General features: G+C 34.5%; 3 protein-coding genes, 1 long non-coding RNA gene and 2 other non-coding genes across 6 annotated transcripts; all 6 read left to right on the top strand.

Moving 5' to 3' along the window:
• The first annotated feature begins 10,357 nt into the window (after positions 1 to 10,357).
• LOC104789668 (rho guanine nucleotide exchange factor 8-like) lies at positions 10,358 to 12,936 on the top strand. The gene is made up of 7 exons (XM_010515333.2): positions 10,358 to 10,792; positions 10,881 to 10,997; positions 11,091 to 11,245; positions 11,334 to 11,408; positions 11,497 to 11,769; positions 11,842 to 12,162; positions 12,282 to 12,936. Exons 1-7 carry the CDS (start codon positions 10,537 to 10,539, stop codon positions 12,660 to 12,662), a joined length of 1,578 nt encoding a protein of 525 aa, XP_010513635.2. The 5' UTR covers positions 10,358 to 10,536; the 3' UTR covers positions 12,663 to 12,936.
• A 609-nt stretch (positions 12,937 to 13,545) lies between these two features.
• On the top strand, positions 13,546 to 16,137 carry LOC104789660 (protein LIKE COV 1). The gene is made up of 7 exons (XM_010515325.3): positions 13,546 to 14,034; positions 14,650 to 14,702; positions 14,815 to 14,924; positions 15,129 to 15,296; positions 15,392 to 15,489; positions 15,569 to 15,695; positions 15,797 to 16,137. The coding sequence occupies exons 1-7, from the start codon at positions 13,885 to 13,887 to the stop codon at positions 15,886 to 15,888; spliced, it is 798 nt and encodes a 265-aa protein (XP_010513627.1). The 5' UTR covers positions 13,546 to 13,884; the 3' UTR covers positions 15,889 to 16,137.
• Positions 16,138 to 16,598: 461 nt separating this feature from the next.
• LOC147949834 (small nucleolar RNA Z43) lies at positions 16,599 to 16,699 on the top strand. Its single transcript, XR_015565590.1, has one exon. It is a non-coding gene; the product is annotated as a small nucleolar RNA Z43 (small nucleolar RNA).
• Positions 16,700 to 17,064: 365 nt separating this feature from the next.
• LOC147949833 (small nucleolar RNA snR60/Z15/Z230/Z193/J17) lies at positions 17,065 to 17,158 on the top strand. The gene has a single exon (XR_015565600.1). It is a non-coding gene; the product is annotated as a small nucleolar RNA snR60/Z15/Z230/Z193/J17 (small nucleolar RNA).
• Positions 17,159 to 17,844: 686 nt separating this feature from the next.
• On the top strand, positions 17,845 to 18,664 carry LOC147949832 (uncharacterized). Its single transcript, XR_015561479.1, has 2 exons — positions 17,845 to 18,049; positions 18,144 to 18,664. It is a non-coding gene; the product is annotated as an uncharacterized LOC147949832 (long non-coding RNA).
• A 1,358-nt stretch (positions 18,665 to 20,022) lies between these two features.
• Positions 20,023 to 21,520, top strand: LOC109125680 (uncharacterized). Its single transcript, XM_019227947.2, has 2 exons — positions 20,023 to 20,528; positions 20,931 to 21,520. The coding sequence occupies exons 1-2, from the start codon at positions 20,097 to 20,099 to the stop codon at positions 21,390 to 21,392; spliced, it is 894 nt and encodes a 297-aa protein (XP_019083492.2). The 5' UTR covers positions 20,023 to 20,096; the 3' UTR covers positions 21,393 to 21,520.
• The last annotated feature ends 5 nt before the right edge of the window (positions 21,521 to 21,525 follow it).

The following is a 21,525-nucleotide window of genomic DNA, read 5'->3' as shown; positions in this document are numbered from 1 at the left end:
TTATTTTCGTCCCAGTAACTTACACTACCTTTGTTTGTTTGTTTCTTTCTTGCACATCATCTCTTCCTTATATTCTTTAATTATTGTTTCAAGACCCAAATATGATTTGGATTTTTTTCTTTGGTGTTGTTTTCTTTTTCTCTTTATAGACGTAAAAATCTCATTAGGAATGAAATATATGTTTTGCTTTTACCAAAAGCTTAATCGTAAACCTCTATAAATTAAATTAATATTATGTAGATTAAACACTATAAATTAATAAATTTTGATGATTGACAATGTAAAAAATAACAAAATTCGATAAAATAATAAAATAATATATTTTTTTAAAATTTCTATGTAAAATATAGTCCAAATAATATCATAAATTAATAATCATGTAAATTTACACATATTTTTATATATAAGAATTTGTACTCGCGCATGCACATAATTTTAATTTAAATATTTTATATCAAAAAAAAATTTAGTGTTGCAATAATGTTTTCTTGGCAAATCAACAATATATCACATGGTAACAAAATGACTTAAGATCTTTGTGGAAGAGTAAACAATATTGTCGACAATTTTCTGACTTTTTATCTCCAGAAGAGTTCATTTCATATTCATAACCCTTGAAAACATCTATTTAAAAGTTCTAACGTCAAATGTGGATCGTTGGCCTAATTATATTGATATCTTATATTAAATGCAAATATACAAAGTTTCATGAACATTTTACAACGAGATTCTCCAAGTGCATCAGCTACCATAATAGAATTTTTAACCAAGTCAAGAATGCTTAAATGGTTAAACCTATAACCCGACAATGAATATATGTTCACTAATCTAAGTTACATATTTTTCTAAAACCTCATATGTTATTTTTAGATGTTAATTTTATGATGCAACCTCAGCTTCATCTTCACAAAAAACATAGACTACTTTAAATATGTTGTTTCTGCCAATGTTTTGGGTTAAAAGCATTTGATAAAATTGATGAAATCTCAACCTTGTTTTATATATTTTTTTAATCATTTTATAGAATTGTAGCTCCAATTGATAATATGCCTCTTGAGATACTACATAAATCATATGTCATTTTTGTAACGGCTTACATATCATTTTTTCTATATTTTGTGACCATTGATTTTATTTTTAAAGATGGATTATGTTTTCAATATTATTTTTCATAGTTTTCCCAAAGAAATTATGACCCTTATAATGTCTTCATTTTAGATCAAAACTTTTAAGTTGAGTTGAGTAATCTTTTATTTTTCTTTAAGTAAAATTTAATAATAAATCTTTGTAGTATACGTTTCTTAGAAACTAATGTTTCACTTCAATTTTATTTTTATATTTATAATTTTATAAATACAATTACATAAATTATTTTTTTACTATATCATGCATTAAAATCTTACTTCCATTCTAAAACTCATTAACCCATTCTAAATTTTGGAATATGATCATTTTTGGTTATAATTTGAATAATAACATTTTTACTAAAACAAATTTATAGTATCATTTTTATTATTTTAAAATTTTCATTTATGTTAGTTCATTTTTATATAACTATTATTTTTATTATTTACCAAAACAAATTCATATTATTGTTTTTACGATTTTTAAATTTAATTAATATTACTTAATTCGTTTTATTTATTTTTTATAATTATTAATTATAAGTAATAAATATGAAATGAATGAATATTTAAAATAGTAAATTTTAATGCAAAAATAAATGTATAGCATTTCTTAGGTGGATGTTGAGAGAAGAAAGAAAAGTTAATTATATATATATATATACTAGCAACTGATCCGCGCTACGCGCGGTAGTTAGATTAAAGTGTATTCCGGGTTTTGTTGTGTATATTATTTTTTTGGTTACGTAAATTCATATTTACGTTTGTTTTTGTATTTGATTTTGGTTGCTTAAGTTGTTTTGTTGGATATTTTTTTTATACAAATAGGTTTTGCATTAAGTATAATTTAGTTTGTTGTTTATTTTTAAAAAATTGAGATCATCTTGTGTGTTTTTTAATGTTTTAGAAAAAAATTATCATTACAAGTTAACATTGTGTAGTTGAAGTTGGTTTGCTGTAGTTGTTAGTTGTGATTAATTTATTATTATTTGTCATTTTGTGGTTGAATTGTTATTTAATATTTTGATATGTATTTTGTAAACTGTTGAAGTAGTTTTTTTTGTCAATGTTTAAAAAAAACATTTAAAAATGGATGTTTTTAACAAAAGATACATGATTTTGATAGTTATATATAAATATATACAGAATTGTTTTAATTGAGGAAATGGAATATGTATCCATATGTGCAGAATATTACTCCCTCTTCTTAGTTGGGGTTTGTCTTCAAGATTCGTCAGTCGTTCCTTAAAGGATGTTGTATTTGCATAGAGGGTATGTTGCTCATTTTAAGCCATTTCACAATACAGGTCGAATGAAAATGGTGGTTACAAGGAAGAGCATGAATCTCTGCACCATCCTCGTATGAGCTCAGACATATGCAACAGTCCTGTTAAGAAAAATCAATTAGAAGAAACATTTTGGAACTTCATAAAGCAGAGTTAATTGTTGTCATAGAAGATTGACTTTACCGCATCCTCAGCAAGCAGCGTTCTTCCAGTTGCTAAGCATAGTCTTTTGGTCGGTATAGGAACCATTTTGCCAGGTCCGGCAATATTCTTCTCGTTGGTATGGAAAGCCTTAAATTTAAAGTGGAAGAACACCGAGCTCAGCCTCTGATACTCCTTCCACTACAACAAATATGGGTATTGATAGCAGACGATTAATGCTATGATATGGTTATTATAGCGTTTTCATGAATGCTATTAAAACAGACGCTATAATAGAGGGGCTATATACGATAGCGTTTCTGGGCTGGTGCTATCGTAGGATATCCTTTCATAGCATATATTAATTGTTATATTATAATGTTTAATAACACATATATCGTGCTATATATAATAATACTTTTTGCCTGCTATATTTACGATAATCGTAGCTATCTTTTCTTGCTATGATTTAATTTTTAGTAGCTCTATGTTAATGCCATTTGATTATTTATCTTAGCATCGGTGTTGAGCTATTTGTATCTGAGTTGTAGCTTTTATTATGTGCTACTAAGTGAATGTATAATGACTTCATCTGCCTGCTATAACTATCAATTAGGTTTGTCTTCTTGTTACTATTAACCGTTCCCTATACAACATATTCAAATGAAATTACAATTTGAAAGTATAGAAACCTGTGATAAAGCTGAAATTGTATTCGAGAATAGAAAATATCAAACATTGTTATGATACACAAAGAGCATACTATCCAATTCCAGAAATCCCAAACAAAGAACACAAGTCTCATTTGTCACAACAACGAAAGTAGAAAATCATACGGTTCTTACTCGACATCAAATGATGACAACATTTTCTTCAGGCCATGCTATAGTGGTACCAATAGCATCCTCCATACACTCAATAGCAGAATTAGGCCTCCAAACCTTTGCATCAGGCACCTTGACTACATCAATCCACACACAAACTGCATTATGACCCAAGGGAACAAAATGCACTAACTGATCTGGGTTGTTTGAAGACCAGCGTCCTTCTGCAACAACCATATTCTGACCAGTAATGTCCAGCAGTTTGCACTTCTGATCCTCCTTTACAATCCATTTCGGAGAAGTATGCTGCATTGTATAAATAATATGCAGAGCTTACCAAAGGCATCAGTGCTAACGATCATAACATATTTTATAAGTAACAAAACATTGAAATTTACCTTCTGAGATGAACTTGAAGGAGATTGTGAAAGTGGTTTTGAACCCTTCACAAGAGCTGCTGGTGTGGGTACGTGTGACTGCGTGCGAGGAGATGCTGTACCTGGTGCCTCTGTACCTAAATCTTCGATTATAACTCTGTTGACTGGCCATGCTACAAACGACTTCAAAGAGTCATGATGATTTGAGAGTTCTTCTGTTGGCCGCCAAAGAAATATCTCAGGTTCATTAACCGCATCCACAAAAACTTTAATGGCATTTGGTCCAAGAGGAATGCCATTCACCAAAGCTTTAGGATCACTAGTCTGCCAACGGCCTTCAGCAACAGGTTTATCATCATTTGATAGCCAATGTAGAAGTTTGCACTTGTATATGGAAGTTGTATTTGGGCTCTGTTAAACAAAATAATTCCAATATAGAAAAATATTACTAGATTTCAGTGAGAGTGAATGAGGTTCCAGCTGATATAGGACGACTTCGAGGATGAAGTGATTCTCATACTCAATGTTCCTCTCCTCTTTTTCTTCTATATTTGTTGTCGTCTTCAAGAAATCAGAGTAGAACTTCATGCATTCTTCTGCAAGATATGACTCAGCTATACACCCCTCTGGTCTTGCTGGGTTTCTAACGTAGTCTTTCAATACTTTCATGTACCTGTTTGTAATGAACAGCAATAAGTCCAATTAGATTCACTAAGTTAGTCTTGAAGATGATACTAAAATTAAAAAAAAGGACACTACCTCTCAAATGGATACATCCATCGGAAATGGACATGACCAGCTAGTCGGGCTTCTCTTCCTAGATGCACACACAAGTGTACCATGATGTCAAAGAAACTAGGTGGCCAAAATCTTTCAAACATGCATAGAGTCTCCACAATTTCTGTTTCCATTATTTGGAGTTGTTCCATATCAATCACTCTTTGGCACAATACATTGAAGAATGCGTATAGGCGGAAAATGACTATTCTAGGACCCTTAGGAAGTAAACCTCTAACAGCAACTGGTAGCAATTTTTGCACCAAGACGTGGTAATCATGAGATTTAAGTCCCATCACTTTACACTCTTCCAATGATACACAAGTAGATATGTTAGAGAAATAACCATCCGGACCTTTAAAATCAAAGAACCGCTTACAGAATATTTTCTTTTCTGACTTTGACAAAGACCAAGGACCTGCGGGAAGTAGTGTCCTTTTATCGTGAGCTTTTGGATGCAAATCTTTCCTGATACCAAGAGTTTCGAGGTCCTTCCTAGCTTTTAATCCATCCTTTGAATTGCCACAATGTAACAATGTGGCAATCAAGCTTGCAGCCACATTTCTCTCAACATGCATCACGTCTATGTTATGTCTTACTGGGAGCTCCTTGTCAAGACAAAGCATAAAATAGAGTAATCAGTTGAAAGTCATATACAAGTGATGTTAATGGAAACTCTATAAGTGGTGACAATGGAAACTCTATAAGTATTTTACATACCTCCCAATAAGGCAATGTGAAGAATATTGATCTTTTCTTCCATCTAGATAACTCCTCTTCATCTTTTTATACTAAGTTTTCTTCTTCATCATCAGATTCACTGTATTCATCTTCCTTATCAGATGGTATATCACAAGCAGCTCTAGATCTCTTTTTCCCAGTCTCTTTTCTATTACCAAAATCATTATTGTAGTTTCTCAATAGTATGGAAATATATCTACCCGTGAGTATCCTTCCCTTTGTTCCATACTCTGCTTTACCATCAAACCAACTCTTCTTTCCTCGAAATCTATGTGACGGAGACAAACTTTTTCGGTGGCACATATATACAAACTTCCTACTATGACTCAACCACAAACTATCTGTGTGCTTCCCACATATAGGACAACCCATTTTACCATTTACTTTGCAACCAGCAAGATTTCCATATGTTGGGAAATCACTAATGGTCCAAAGCAGCACCACCCTCAACGTAAAAGTTGTTTTACTAAATGCATCGTAAGTTATCTCACCTTTAGACCACAAATGATTTAAATCTTCTATAAGAGGTTCTAAGTAAACATCTATGCTATTACCAGGTTGGTGCGGTCCAGGAATCAACAAACTAAGCATGATGTTTTCCTCCTTCATACATAAGTCAGGAGCCATGTTATAGTTAACGAGCAACATAGGCCAACTACTATATCGGCTGTTCTTCATGTTGAAGGGGTTAAACCCATCAATAGAGAGCCCAAGTCGCAAGTTCCTCTGCTCAGCTGCGAAAGAAGGATACTTGTCATTCATTGACTTCCATGTCACTAAGTCTACTGGATGGCGCAATTTCCCGTCAGTGCTCTTGTTATTGAAATGCCATCTCAAATCCGCAGCCACTTTCTCCGATCTGAACATCCTTTTCAGACGAGGGATAATTGGAAAGTACACCAAAACCTTATGTGGAACACCCTTTTTGATTTCCCCAGTGTGCATGTTGGTCTTCCATCTTGAAGACTTGCATTTTGGACAAGTATCAACCTTCTTCAGCTTCGTTCTGAATAAGCAGCAGTCGTTCACACAAGCATGAATCTTTTGATATCCCATATCAAAAGATTTCAGAAACTTCTTGACGTCATAGGTTGATGTGTGCAGTACATTGTCTTCAGGTAACATTTTTGGTAAAGTTTCCAGTAAATCATCGAAGCTCTTGTCTGACAAGCCATTCTGAGTTTTAATCCGAAACAATGTAACTGTAGCTGAACAGAATGAAAGACCTTAGTTCATGAGTTAAGAAACAATATGAACCATATTGGAGTTGATCATGGAGTTGTTGATGGAAGATTGTCCTCCTCAGCTGACTGAGAGGCTATAAACTCAAGGAAAGCTGGATTAGTGTGGCGCATGAACTTTGCCATCAAAGTCAACTCTTTGATCTCGCTCTTTTACTCAGCCACAAGGAGAGCAGTCTCTTTTTCTCGAGCAGCAGCTTCAGCATTGAGAGTCGCTTGAACTTCAATCTGACGTTGGTCTTCCTTTAGTTGCTCTTGCAATGTAAGAAAGGCTTCGGTTTGTGATGGTTGATTGCCCTTGCCCTTACCAAGAGTATCTTTGAGGCTTCCAACACCATAAGGAGTTCCTCGTGAATCCTTCTCAGTGCACTGTTTACAAAACAAGAAAAACAGTAAGTAAAGAGCAAAACAAGAAAAACAGTAAGTAAAGAGCAAAACAAATGGATGATCGAGTAGAAATGCTACTTTACCTCAAGAAAGATGGCAGTATATTCATCGCTGGTGAGCTCTCGATGGTGTGAACTACCATCTGAAAGAGTTAAATCTGCCTCGAGCTCAGCCATCTTCTCTTGCAACTTCTGCTGATAAGCTTGATGGATTTTCTCTGCCTTGCCATCAACATAAGAACCATCCGGCTTTGTATGTGTTTTGAAAAAAACTTCACCCATACTGACCTCTCTTCCCAACTCTTGTTCCTGCAATGTTAGAAAGTAAAGAATAGTTATGAAAGTGTTTAAAGATAGAAATGTTGATAAATGTAACTAACAAAATAGAAATGACTTATTACCAGATCATCTTGGATTTCCCTATATGACTTAGGGCCTGATAAGTGGATGTGAGGACCGAGACCATTACGGTCAGACATACGACACTTGGAATAGGTTGAACTCTTTTGCTGTTGTTCTTCAGTATCCCACTTATCAACCATCTCTTGCTAGAGAGTACCTTCAATCCATGAAGGTTTAACTCGAGACGTCCTTGTATCGCTAACCATGCCCTTCATCCGGCGTTTACAGATGGTGTTGAAATGTTCTTGAACGGTTCCTGTTATCAAGGGATCCCAGGTGTGAGTTTTCTACATAACAAAGAGAGAGAAGAAATTATGTCAGTGAAAGTCAGTGAAAACAAGTAATAAACACATGTAGAAAACAGGTTACATTGGACTATTCTTACCGCAAACTCAATGAAGTATCTCTATTTTCTATCCGGAGGCACAAAAGTCCAAATATAATATGGACCATCGAATTTGTTTGTAAAAATCTTGGTAATCTTCCGAAAAAGTTGGCCTTTTTTGTCCCGATCAAACCACCACACACACATGTAAACAATGTGTGTTAGTGTGATCAGTTAGAAAGCAAACAAAAAAAAACAAAAAAAATCAGTTAACAATGCCAAAGAGATTCAATGGTTTCACATACACATGCTGCATCAAAGACACCCTAAGATAAATAAACCAATTGAAACGAGAATCAAAGACACCCTAAGAGTCGTCCAGATCTCAGTAGCGGTGGTGGTGCGGGAGAGTATCGACTGCATAGAGAGCGATATAGATCCAAGGAGAGAGCTGTAAATCAGCTGATCCTGTCTTAGCCAGAGGGCATAAGCGGGATTCGGAGAGACAACATCGGCGGTGGTGAGCGTAGCAGGAGGAATCTCACCATAACCATCAAGATGGCTAAGAAGACCATAAACAGCAAGAAGCACTTCGACTTGCAACTTCCACATGAGATAGTTGGTGGCCGTCAACTTAGTGATGTTGGTCATGTTGATGTTGAGCAACGTTTGATTGTAAACAATGACAGCATCCGTAACAATGGCAAGAGAGGAGGTATCAGAAGAAGACATGATGGAGAAGCAAAAGAAAAGAAAGAAAACGAAGAAAATATATATATATATATATATATATATATATATATTTTTTTTTTTGTGTATAAGATCGTTATGCTCTGATACCATGTAAGAATGTATTGAAGTGATGATTGTATTACATTCTAGAGAGCCGCTTATATACACAGCTACAGAGTTAGGGTATTACAATAGACATTAATGTAACTATACTTATGTACATATATATAATCCCAATCATGAACTTAATCGAATCAATCATTGATATGATTAGATCTGTGTATCCTCATTAATAAGTACTTAATTAACTATATTTAAACTTTGATATATATATTTTTTCATGTTTCATATGTCATGTTTCGTATCTACTTGTAAATTCCCTTGAAGACAACGGCCGCAGGTGTTACGTGTTGCACACTGTTGCCTGCGTTACGTTCTAGCTTCCGTAAAATGAGAGGGGGTGATATGATCTTGGGCTGAAATCAACCCATGCATTAAAATAATCCAAGGTGATGAATCCGCGAGGAGTGAGGCTTAGACGTGTGTATCCAGATCGCGAGAGTGAGTCGATGTAGTCACTAAAGAGCAGTAAGTAGTAGTCCCTGGTCTCATCATAGGGATTATATTGACAACAGTAGTCTTTGTTCAATGCAAAGCAGAATCTGCATCCCTCAAGAGACAAGGCTATATAGTTCACTGTTCTAGATAATAGTTGACCAATTCCGACGCTAACCAAAGGTAATTTAAAAAAGGGTTTGTTAGGAGTTTAGTACATTTTTTAAACATAATTATGAAAAACATACATTCACTATTTAGAATTGAGAAAATAGGGTGGTGTGAGATAGAGTTAGGGAGAAATAGAAAGTTGGGTAGGACATAGTGATGGGGAGAAGATTACAAAAAGGGCATAGAGAGGGAGAGTTGGAAGGAGGAGAATGATTATGTAGGCTTTAAGGGGTTTTTTTTTTCTTCTTCATTATTATATTTCATACAATCTAAAAACATAAAAATTGGCTAATTAAAATTTGTTTTTTTTAAAATTTCAGATATATAAAAATCTAGGTTTTTTTCTTTACAATTTGATATGCATTTTGTTAGATGATTTTATTCGATAATGTTAAATATCTTTTACAAATTGTGTATCCGTACACCATATTAAGTCTACAGATGTGTATACACGTCTGTACACATTATTAAGTGTACAGATTTTTGTACACAATATTAAGTTGACATATGTAATTTGTTTAATTCTTAGGGTTGTGGATGTCTGTACCACAATGGTTTTGTAAAAATTACATTTGTACATTTAATAATGTGTACAAACATCTGTACATTTAATAAGGTGTATAGATATCTGTACACTTAAAAATGTGTACGGATACAAAAGGTTTATATAATATATTTAAAAATTATTAAACAAAATTCATATCAAATTGTAAAGAAAAAAATTTGTTTTTCTGTATCTAAAAAGTTTTCTAAAAAAAAGTTATATTAACAATTATTTGAAAAATAAAAAAAAATGAAAGAAAATAGGAAGCAATGACATGAGATGTAATTAATTAGAGTCATGAATGACAAAAAAGGCGGTGGAAATAGTTGAACAGTAATAAATGTGTTTTTTTCTAATTGTAATTAGTGAATGTATGTGTTTCCTAATTATGTTTGAAAAATGTATCTTTTTGCCAAATATCTCTTTAAAAAACGATTTATTTAAGTAAGTTTTAAACTCGAAAAATCGCAAGACATAATTTTGGGCCGGGATAACTAAATACTCTATTTGATGAGTGGTACGTAGGTGTCCCATAAGAAAGTTGAATCAGTTGTGGAGTTTTATTGTCTTTTCCGTGTTTCGTGGGACGTCACTTTTACCACAAACCATCAGTTTTTATTTCTAAGAAAAAAAAGAGAAGTTAAGGAATCCTAAAAAAAGATTTACTTCCTAAATTTTGATTTACTATTTTCTTATTTGAAATGCTTTTAATTCCTTAAAAATCCAAGACAAACGTTTGTTCACAAGAATTTTGTTTCATTCTCAAACCAAACAAGAGTTTTCTTCTTCTTTTTTTTTTAATGCGTTTAACAAAAATCTTAGAGTTGTATCATCTTTAGCTCAGCTGGATTTTAAAGGAATAAAGGGGTTTAACTTGCGGGGCAAGAAAACAAGCGAACGTTGTCGTACCATGGTTGCAGCGTTGGAACGAAGACTAAGCGCTTCCACATCATTCAACTTTAAAAGAATGTTTGATACATCTACGACGAAACAACAACAACAATCTCAAACCATTGTCGTGGAGAACGGAGATTCTCATCTTGTCGAATCCAGCACGCCTGAAAGCCAAAACTCCGACAGCTTCGCTGAAAGTCCCGTAGAGAGCAGCCGTCCCATGATTTCCCCTCTTACTCGGCCCGGAAAAAGATCCGACAGACAACAAGCAGGTCTAAACCTTTTTTTTCCTTTCTTTATTTTTTTCCAATATTTTGTTTCTTTAAAAAGAAAACCTAATATTCACAAAAAATATTGTAGATATGGAGATGATGAAAGACAGGTTCGCGAAATTACTTCTTGGAGAAGATATGTCCGGTGGTGGAAAAGGCGTATCTTCTGCTCTGGCACTTTCCAATGCCATCACAAATCTTGCTGGTATAATCTTCTTTTCATGTTTCTTCTTCCACAAGTAACTATGAGGTTTTTGTTTCTAAAGATTTTGTTGTGCTACGATGATATTATGTGCAGCGTCAATATTCGGGGAACAAACAAAGCTACAACCGATGCCGCAAGATAGACAAGCGAGGTGGAGGAAAGAGGTTGATTGGTTATTGTCTGTGACTGATCACATTGTCGAGTTTGTTCCTTCTCAGCAAACGAGCAAGGAAGGAGTTTGCACTGAGGTTCGGGTTTCCCAAAGAACCAAAATACATTAATGTTCGACCTCTCTCGAATAATTTATAATGTTTCTTGTGTTTTTTTTTTGTGTAGATTATGGTGACAAGACAAAGAGGTGATCTTCTTATGAACATTCCAGCTCTTCGAAAACTCGATGCCATGCTCATCGTAAGTGTCTCCATTTGGATCTGTATTGAATATAGCTGTATATTCTAGCGTTTGATTGATTAATGATGATCATGATAACATTTTTCAGGACACATTGGACAATTTCAGAGGACACAACGAGTTTTGGTATGTCTCGAGAGATTCAGAAGAAGGGAAGCAAGCGAGGAATGATCGTTCAAACGACAAGTGGTGGCTCCCTCCTGTGAAAGTTTCTCCTGGAGGTTTATCTGAACCGTCTCGGAGAATGCTTTACTTCCAAAAAGATTCAGTCACACAAGTTCAGAAAGCTGCAATGGCTATCAATGCTCAAGTCCTCTCAGAAATGGCAATACCCGAGAGCTACATAGACTCTCTCCCAAAGGTAAATCAATCAATTTACATTTTTATTTTTTCTCTATATAAATGGCTTCTAAGCTTTCATACTTGTTGCCAGAACGGAAGAGCCAGCCTCGGGGATTCGATCTACAAGAGCATAACAGAGGAGTGGTTTGATCCAGAGCAGTTCTTGTCGATGTTGGACTTGTCAACAGAGCACAAAGTGTTGGATTTGAAGAACAGGATTGAGGCATCTGTTGTGATATGGAAGAGGAAGCTTCACACAAAGGACAGCAAATCTTCTTGGGGATCAGCAGTTAGCTTGGAGAAGAGAGAATTGTTCGAAGAGAGAGCTGAGACGATCTTGGTCTTCCTCAAACAAAAATTCCCCGGTCTTCCTCAATCTTCCCTTGACATCTCAAAGATTCAGTTTAACAAGGTAAAATGCAAAACAACGTATAAATTCTTAACTATAAGATTGAGCCCTCATCTACTATATATGCCTTGGATGACAAAGAAACAAAATCTGAAGTAATGATTGGTTTAATGAATACACAGGACATTGGGCAAGCGGTTTTGGAGAGTTACTCGAGGATACTTGAGAGCTTGGCTTACACAGTGATGTCGAGGATAGAAGACGTTCTTTACACAGATTCATTGGCACGAAAGCAGGGTTCATCGGTGGACGAAACATCAGATGGTGGGAGAACAACAGAGACGGATTCCGAGTCAGCGGGATCTTCAAACTCGGGAGAAGAAACCGAGAAGCTTGAACCGCACTACTCCAAGACTTTGTTGGATTTCATGGGTTGGAGCGATAATAGTTCCAAAGGCGGCGATAAATATACTAAGTCGCCAAATCTTACGCCAAAAAAGCTCTCGTACTTGGAGAAGTTAGAGAACTTGAACGGCTTTAGAAGCCCCAAAGATAGACATTAATTAACCATGAGATACTTTATACAGAGAACATTAAAAGTGTAGATAGGTAAAAAGGATGAAAGCAAAGTAGCAAAATGAATTGATATCACATACCCCATTCCTTCCTTCCGTCTTTCTTTACTCGGATAGCGAAGTCTTTTAGCTTAAGGGGTTTTAAACTCTTTAAAAAGAAGATAACTATCTCAATTGTACATGTTTGTGGTTGTTCCATAATCTTGAAATGTTCTCTTAATTTATCTTTTCTTGACTTTCAATATATAGTGGGATATCTAATTAATACGTTTGGGTTTGGTATGGCCTTAAGGAAAATATTAGGAGATTGAGCATCTACGCTCTTTTCGTAGCAAAACTTTATCATTCCCAATCCCACCATAGGACTTGAAACTTTTCAAAATCTTAATGTAGCTCATTTTAATTAACAAATTATATATTGCAAAGATATGTAACATTATGTACTAAATCCTTACAAGTACATTTTTCAAAATCCTTTATAAATGTTTATTTTTTTCGATCGCTAATAGATAAAATTTTTACATGAAACAAACGGGTAAAAGTTAAGGTGATCAGTAGATATCCAAAAACCAAAAGCTTGTTGTATCTTAACCTTAGCTAAATTATTGAAAAAATCTTATGATTTTAAACTTACATTATTTGTGACTAAGCCAATTATGTTTTATTCTAAAATATTCAAAGATGTTACCGGTTTTGATTACACACTATGTCATTATCCATGTGATTGTGAATGATTGGAATAACTTCATACTATTGTTTTAGTCCAAAGTCCACCTTACCATTTGTTTTTTGTCAACAAGTAATGAAATCACCTAAAACACCCTAATCCAAAAACATATAAAATCACAACAAATTAAAATAAACAATAATTAAAACTGAAAATATATAATAAAGTTCTTTTATGCAGCCAGATTCTCACAAATTTGATAATTGCTCTCTATACTATTAGATTAGAGACATATTTATATGTTTTTTTTGTTGTTGTTGTTTCATATGAAATAGTAACCAAAATTAAAAACAAATTTTTTTTTAATATAAATTAATAATAACAAAATTTCCGAAACAGACTGGAAACAGATACTCACCGTCGAATTGAGGAGGAGTCAGCTTCTTCCTCGTTGAATCTTTTGACCTTTCTTCAATTGTTTATCTCTTCTTCTTCCTTCTCTATCTCGATTTCTGGGTTTTCAATTTCGTTTTCTCTCTGTTTATGGGCGACGCGAGACCTGGGATCTTCATGGCTAATAGAGATCGTGAGCTTCTGATTCCAGTTGCTCATTCCGGCGAAGATGATCACGATTCTACGCCTAAACCCTCTTCTTCTTCTTCTTCTTCTTCGTCTTCTTCTTCTGGTCAAGAGGTTATTATTGTTATCTCTTTTTTTAATTCCCCCTCTCGATTTTGAGAGTTACGACGTCTCTAGGGTTTTGTAGGTTGTGAATTGTGCGATGTTCGTTCTTCTGCGATTTAAAGTTTTCGATCAATGGGGATTTTGTTGGGTTTCTGATTGAATTTTAATCGTAGTTGATAAATTACGGACTTTGTTGGTTTCGAGAATTTGACAAAGTTAGCTGAGCTTGATCTGAGTTTTGAGATTGCTCTGTTTAGCTTTGTTAATTGATTAGTGATTCCAATGAACAAGCCAAGCTAATTACTTCGAACTTCAATTGATTTTTTTTTTTTGTTGAGTAGAGTGTTTTTATTGTAATTGGTCAATCGCAGGGTCGATGTTGTAGTTAACGATTTTGCTGAGAGCTTGGGGAATTTATTTTGGTAATGCGAGAGAGAGAGTTGATCTGTTTTGAGGTTGCTCTATTTTAGTTTCCTTAAACTTATAGTTGGTTCCTGGATGGTTACTGATATACCAATGAACTTAGAAATTTAGTGCAATACAGAAGAAAGTGATTTCTTGTTTATCTGCAGTTCTGTCTTGATGTGTTTCCTGACTCATAATTGCTTTATCTTTACTCTTTAGACATTTTACAAGTTGATCAGAAGCTGGGCATCAAAGAAGTTCATGACTGGATGGTATGAAACTTCTGTCTTTCTTGCTTAGTTTTCTATTTGTTTTCCTAAGCTAGTATCTTATTACTTGTTCCACCAGTAGTCCAGTATATTCTGACTATCCTAAATCGTGCAGTGTAATCTTGCTTCCGATGGCGATTACTTTCTATGTGACTTGGTGGTTTATTCATTTCGTGGATGGATTTTTCTCCCCGATATATACTCATCTCGGAATTGATATATTTGGTAAGCTTCTTCCAGTCCTTCTATATCTTTGCCTAGTAACGAATTGTTTGTTCATTGGCAATCACGAAGTAACTCTATGTTGTCTAGAAGAACTTCTTTGAAGAAACATATAAAAAACGAAAATCATTTGGTTCTACTATTGGAAAAGAATGTAGAAGACAGTGGAATTTGATGTCAGTTTCTTTTCGTAAATTTGCTTTCCAGGACTTGGTTTTATCACGTCCATTACCTTTATCTTCTTGGTTGGGGTGTTCATGTCTTCATGGTTGGGTACATCGGTTCTAAATTTGGGAGAGTGGTTTATCAAGCGAATGCCATTTGTTCGTCACATCTACAATGCCTCCAAGCAAATCAGCACTGCCATATCACCAGGTACCTTTGTTGCTCTCTTTTTTCTTCTTTGATTCTCTGGTTCGGTTTTTTTTGGTTAAGTCTTGATTATATGACTTCTCACTATTATATTTCAGATCAAAACACCCAGGCTTTCAAAGAAGTCGCCATTATAAGGCATCCGCGTATTGGTGAATATGCAATTGGGTTCATTACATCGACTGTTGTTCTCCAGGTCAGTTACAAGAAACCGTAACCCTCTTTCTGGAAATGAAGTTTTTAACAAATCCTAAAACGTCTTAAAACCATTGCAGACTTACGCAGATGAGGAGGAGCTTTGCTGTGTATATGTGCCAACAAATCACCTTTACATTGGGGATATATTCCTTGTTAATACAAAAGATGTGATCAGACCAAACCTTTCAGTAAGAGAAGGCATAGGTAAAGGAAGGAAGATTCATCAACTGATTTCGTAATAGAAAATGTTGGAGAGCTATGATTCGATCTTCTGATCATTACGATGTGTTTTATTTTATCTGCAGAGATTGTTGTGTCGGGAGGAATGTCGATGCCACAGGTTTTGTCAACGCTTGATATGAGAACGCCTACAGAGAGAAGTAGAAGTAGAAACTAAAAAAAAAAGAAACAAAATTAGTTTTTGGCAGAAAGAAATGGTTTCTCAAATTTGCCTGTTTACATTGTCTTCTTCTTTCGTGTTGGATTCTGATTCAGTTAAGTTTCACATTTGATGTTGAATCATTCATTAGACAAGACAACAATAGTGGTTTTAGAAGTTCGTTGTGTTAACACTGTTGGTGTCTTAAATGTCTTAGACTCTCTTGTTACCCTATTAAGCTGTGTAATATAATTGATTTAGACCCAATCCATTTTAATTTTCATTCACAAAGCATCTTATGGAGATTCATCAGCTAATAAATTTTACATATATACTGTACACTTTTTTTCAATAAATAGACAAATTTTAAAATTCAATATAAAACGATTCTGTTAATTTTGTAATTAGTTTCGTAAACATTGTTTGAGACGGGCTGATGGGCCCCTAAAAAATATTGTTTTAGACTTTGAAACAGCGTGTAGTTTAAAGATATTCGTGTCGCACTACACGTTGTTTCTAGTATAAAAACGCTTGTGAAAGGAGCCAAAAACCCTAGCTACCAATATATTTTTCTGTATAAATAGCGTGAGAAAGTAAACCATTCAACAACTACAACTTCTTTAGGGTTTCTTTAGATCTCCGCCGATTAAGCTCCTCTCTGTGGTTATTTTTGGTTTTGGTTTTTCATCATTCTTCCTCTGTATGAGTTTAGGTTAGGGTTTTTTAATGGACAGTGACGATTGATATTAAGGTCTCGTTCGTCGTAAAAACGGCCGTAAAGGCCTATTTGCCGACCACTCTGTTATATCACCACCCATATTCTGAGTCCATTCTTCTTCTTTGTTTTCAATGTTTTTCTTTTATATAAATCGATTTTGTTTGGCCAATGATTTAATCAAAAAATTGACAAGCATATGTCTGAATTAATCCTTGTTGATAAATCTAATCTTCTCTATGAGGCCTAAGTTCATCGAATTTCAAATCCGATTTAGTTTTTTGTTTCTTGTTTTGGTTGATCTTCTTATTAGGGAATAGTGGCCAGTGATTTAAATGATTATCGACAAGCATATGTCTTAATTAATCCGTGTTGATAAACCTAATCTTCTCTATGAGGCCTTTTCTTTTGTTTTAATCCAAATCCGATTTAGTTTGTTTTTTCTTTTTGATTAGACTGATGTGAGAATTAGAGCAAAGAGGGGTCAAGTGATGATTGATAACGCATAGTTCAGATGATAATACTATGATTAATATCTTCAGCACAGTCTTTCGCTCCTATCTGATGATCCCTTTAAATCCCTAATTCTCATATAATTTTTTTTGTTTACCCTAAATAAAATATTGGTTTTCATTTAATCTTTTTCTGTTACTAATCTTGCTGGACATAGTCCTGTTAGAATTTCGATCGATCAAGCATTGGCGTTCTGCTTGGTAAAATATTCCTTTTACTATCCGGTCTTCAGGCTATGGATGAATAAGAGATGCCTCGGACTCTCTATAGGGAATAGGTGCCCTAGTGGGTCATTACTGAACCCTTTATGGTCCATCTTTGATTTCATTCAGATGAAAATCACCTTCTTGGTTGTTGATCTTGTATCAATTTTTTACAATCTAATACAAAGTTTTTTAATGTCCTTTGTAATGGGCCTGTTCATTAAAAACCAAATGGGCCAAGATAATTGTAAATACCTCAGAACAGCAAGCAAGGCAATTATAATTTTTAATAAATCTATTTGATAATATAAGTGAAAAGGAAAATAGAGATTCAATCTTATATTCTTAATAAGAAATTGTGTCACATAATGCACAGATATTAAAAAAATTATAGAAATTTTGATTTGATTCTTTATAAATACATTAAAACTATTACTTTTTCTAATTAATAAGCTGGAATAATTGGGATGAAAATGAGATTTAGTATTAAAAACAGCATTGAAAAAAATTATAAAATGAGGTAGTCAGATTTCATAAAACGATCAATCCTTCTCACATGCCCAACTACGCTCCCGAAGCTGTGGCATCTTCGTTGTTATCGCTGCCTGATGCGGTGGCCATAACTTGCTTTGCCCGCGTTGATCATGCAGCTTTATGTGTCGTCTCCAAAAGCTGCGGGTCTCTGGTGGTTTCTGAAGAGCTCTACCAGATACGATCGTCGATGGGTTGCACTAAAAAGTTTCTCTACGTATGTTTTTTTTTTTTTTTTTTGTTCAAACTCTACGTATGTTTATGCGTACTTCCTAACCCAACCCCACGTTGGTTCATCCTCCCTCCATCAGTAGACGCTTACACCGGGAAGCACGTGAATCGTGCTCATCCCATCCCCTCGTCCCCCTCTCAGCCACAGAAAGGATCCTCGGTGGTGTCGTTGGATTGGGGAATCTACGTCATCGGTGGCTGGGTTAATGGTATGCCCACGTCAGGTGTATTGCTCTTGATATACAGTTGTGGTGTAGACGGAAATATATACTTCTGTAAGCCGAGAGAGGATTTGGATCGGTGTGATGATGCGGTAGGGATACACTGGATGAAGGTGTTTAGTTTGCAGTATGAGCTCTGTGATTCAAGAGCGGTCCACTTTGGTGGGAAGATGGTAAAACTGTGGGAGTCTTATAGGCTGATGCACAATATCAACAAAAACCTTGAAGAATTACTTCCGAGGAACAAATTGATCAACCTTGGTCTGAATATTTTGGTCTTTTGGGAAAGAGATATTTGGAAAATTAGTACATTTTTTAAACATAATTGGCAATTTAGTATATTCACTATTTATAATTTGCAAAATAATCACTTTCAACTATTCACATACTTTCTAACCCTCAAAAAATCCTTTTATTTACAAGTATGCCATTAAAATTAAATATTTTATTATTTTATTACATGACCCCTTGAATTTAATATTTAAAATACTAATCAAAATAAATTTATTTTCTAAAAAATTTTAGGTATATAAAATTCTATATTCTTGCATCTATTATTTGATATCCATTTTATTTGATAATTTGTTTTTATTATGTAAAATAAAGTTCACAAATTTTTACCCGTACACTCATTAAATATACATATGCAATCCGTACAGTTTATTAAGTGTATATGTATTTGAGGTGTACAACTAATTTAGTATACATATGTATATTAATATACACATTTTCATTTGTACAACTGATATAAAGTACATTAAATATTAATAAATTAAAAATATTTCTATTTTTGTATTTCCGTACCTAAATGAGCTGTACGCCAACTACCCTTTTGTAATTTCACAATAATACATTTTACCCCACTTTCTCATCTATCTCACAACTATTCTATTACACAAATAGTAAAACCTACCTAATTATCTAATTATAAATAGTAAATGTATTAAAAATCCAATTAAGTTTTAAAAATGTACTATTTTGGATAGAAACCCTTTGAGAAAAGCTCAAGCGTGATTTTGTTAACAAGCGGTTAGAGATTTATTGTGCGGAGATTTCCTTGAGACGGCTGATTGTAGACAATAATTGGGGTATGAGCATGTCGCCTACTGGGATCCTTACAATCAATCTTCACACGGTCGATCCTCTCTTGTATAACTCTACGACTAAAATCTTGTATTATGTTCCTGTCAATGTTTGAAAATTTGGAATTTATATATTATTATTAAAATCACAGCTCTAATACCTTACCAAAAAAAAAAAAAAATCACAGCTCTAATAAGAATCATTAATAGGCACTATGTTTTCTAGCTCTTGCTAAAATACTATATCAGTCACATGTTACTTGTTTACGAAATTTTATACTGAGATCAAATAGTTACGTTGCTTTCAATGTGACATTGTCCCTTTTAATTTTCAATATTAATTTATAACCTAAGAAACCAAACGAGTTCTGTTGGTAACCGAATTGTATAGTACGTACTTGAGAAGAAGCACCATAACTAGCTTTAGCTAAATCAAAACTATCTTTTTGATCTTTATTTTCTCCCACAACATCATATCTACGCTTTAACCAACTAATTAAAAGGAGTGACTAAAATGCCTCGGTTACAAATGTCAAACATGGAGAATTGAGAACGTACTACTATGTAACTGACACCCGAAACTAGTGACAAATGGTCACCTAACCTATGGGCCTTTGTTTTACCCAACCTAACGCTTGTAATTATTTCCCTGTTTTGTTCCCATGCACCCACAAAATGCAATATTTATGAGCACAAGAGCAAACATTAATGTAGATGATTAACCAAAAAAATGAAGATATATCTAAAATCTGACTCAGACATCACAAGCCTCGACGAATCATCACCGAAACAGCCTACTTACTACGTTCAAAGCCCATCACGTGACTCCGAAAAGTCTTCTTCGGTGGCACTGACGACTCACCAGACCACTCCCACAGAGTCTCCGTCACACTCATCGTTTGCTAGCCGTGTATCTAATGGCGGTGGTGGAGGATTCCGGTGGAAGGGACGGAGGAAATATCACGGCGGAAGATGGTCTCCGGCTGATAAAGAGGAAAGTGGTGATGGACGGTACGACGATCTTTACGAGGACAACAGGGGAGTCTCAGTTGTTACTTGTAGACTTATTTTGGGAGTTGTTGCGACGTTGAGTATCTTTGTTCTTCTATGTTCGGTTCTCTTTGGTGCTTCTCAATCTTTTCCTCCAATCGTCTACATCAAGGTAATTTTATTTTTACTTACATAAATATATTTAACTTAGTTCGTGTGTTTGCATTTGCGTTTTCCACATTTTAAAAAGAAAGAGAAGTTTGTGTTTTTCAAACAAGATTTTGAATTTGGTGTTATCGTTTACAAGTAACAGCCTAGTTGTAGTGGTTTCATTTGAAATAGTATAACATATATGCACAAACACAAACAAACAATCGTTTGAATCTTTGTTTAGACCTTGAATTAGTTGTATGTGTTGGTGTTGGCGATTACATTATCTAGAAAGTGTTTTAATATATAGAACCAAATCACTTCCTTAATTATAACTGAAAACATAAAAATTTGCGATTAGTTACCTTAGTTTAGGGTAAAGTTCTATACAAGTGTTTAATTTTGAGTTGTATGTGTAAAATAGGGTGTGAATGTGCATAGCTTTTACTACGGAGAAGGTTCAGACAGTACAGGAGTTCCAACAAAGATCTTGAACTTTAAATGTTCCATGGAGATCACAATACACAATCCTTCGACATTCTTTGGCATCCACGTCAGCTCCTCTGCCATCAGCCTCATCTACTCTCGTCAGTTCACGCTTGCGATTGCGCATTTGAAGAGTTACTACCAACCAAAGCAAAGCAATCACACGTCCATGATCAACCTCGTTGGCTCCAAGGTTCCACTATACGGAGCAGGAGCCGAGTTAGTTGCTTCAGACCATAATGGCGGAGTTCCCGTGAAGTTAGAGTTCGAGATCCGATCACGAGCCAATATTGTCGGACACTTGGTCAAGTCTAGACATCGGGAACACCTCTCTTGCTTCTTCCTTATCTCTTCCAACAACACAACGTTTGTAAAATTCACCCACAAGACTTGTACTTGATAGATATATTTCTTCTTTTTTTGTTGTTGTGTAATTTAACAGGTTCCCTTTGTTTTGTTTTTTGGTTGTTTGATATATATATTTTAAAGAAATAAACCCGTTAAAAACGGTTAGTTTTTTGGACCAAACCATT

Source organism: Camelina sativa, chromosome 1 (assembly GCF_030686135.1).
Source record: "Camelina sativa cultivar CO46 ecotype springtype chromosome 1, ASM3068613v1".
NCBI classification, from domain to species: Eukaryota; Viridiplantae; Streptophyta; class Magnoliopsida; order Brassicales; family Brassicaceae; genus Camelina; species Camelina sativa.
Note: the sequence above shows the minus strand (reverse complement) of the source record. Positions and strands in the feature narration are given on the sequence as shown.

Coding starts and splice junctions, on each gene's coding strand:
- LOC104789660 (XM_010515325.3), top strand. CDS start 13,885: ATGGGCGACGCGAGACCTGGGATCTTCATGGCTAATAGAGATCGTGAG. Junction 14,703..14,814: donor AAGAAGTTCATGACTGGATG/GTATGAAACTTC, acceptor TAAATCGTGCAG/TGTAATCTTGCTTCCGATGG. Junction 15,297..15,391: donor CAGCACTGCCATATCACCAG/GTACCTTTGTTG, acceptor ATTATATTTCAG/ATCAAAACACCCAGGCTTTC.
- LOC104789668 (XM_010515333.2), top strand. CDS start 10,537: ATGGTTGCAGCGTTGGAACGAAGACTAAGCGCTTCCACATCATTCAAC. Junction 10,793..10,880: donor ATCCGACAGACAACAAGCAG/GTCTAAACCTTT, acceptor AAAATATTGTAG/ATATGGAGATGATGAAAGAC. Junction 11,409..11,496: donor AACTCGATGCCATGCTCATC/GTAAGTGTCTCC, acceptor AACATTTTTCAG/GACACATTGGACAATTTCAG.
- LOC109125680 (XM_019227947.2), top strand. CDS start 20,097: ATGAAGATATATCTAAAATCTGACTCAGACATCACAAGCCTCGACGAA. Junction 20,529..20,930: donor CTCCAATCGTCTACATCAAG/GTAATTTTATTT, acceptor TGTGTAAAATAG/GGTGTGAATGTGCATAGCTT.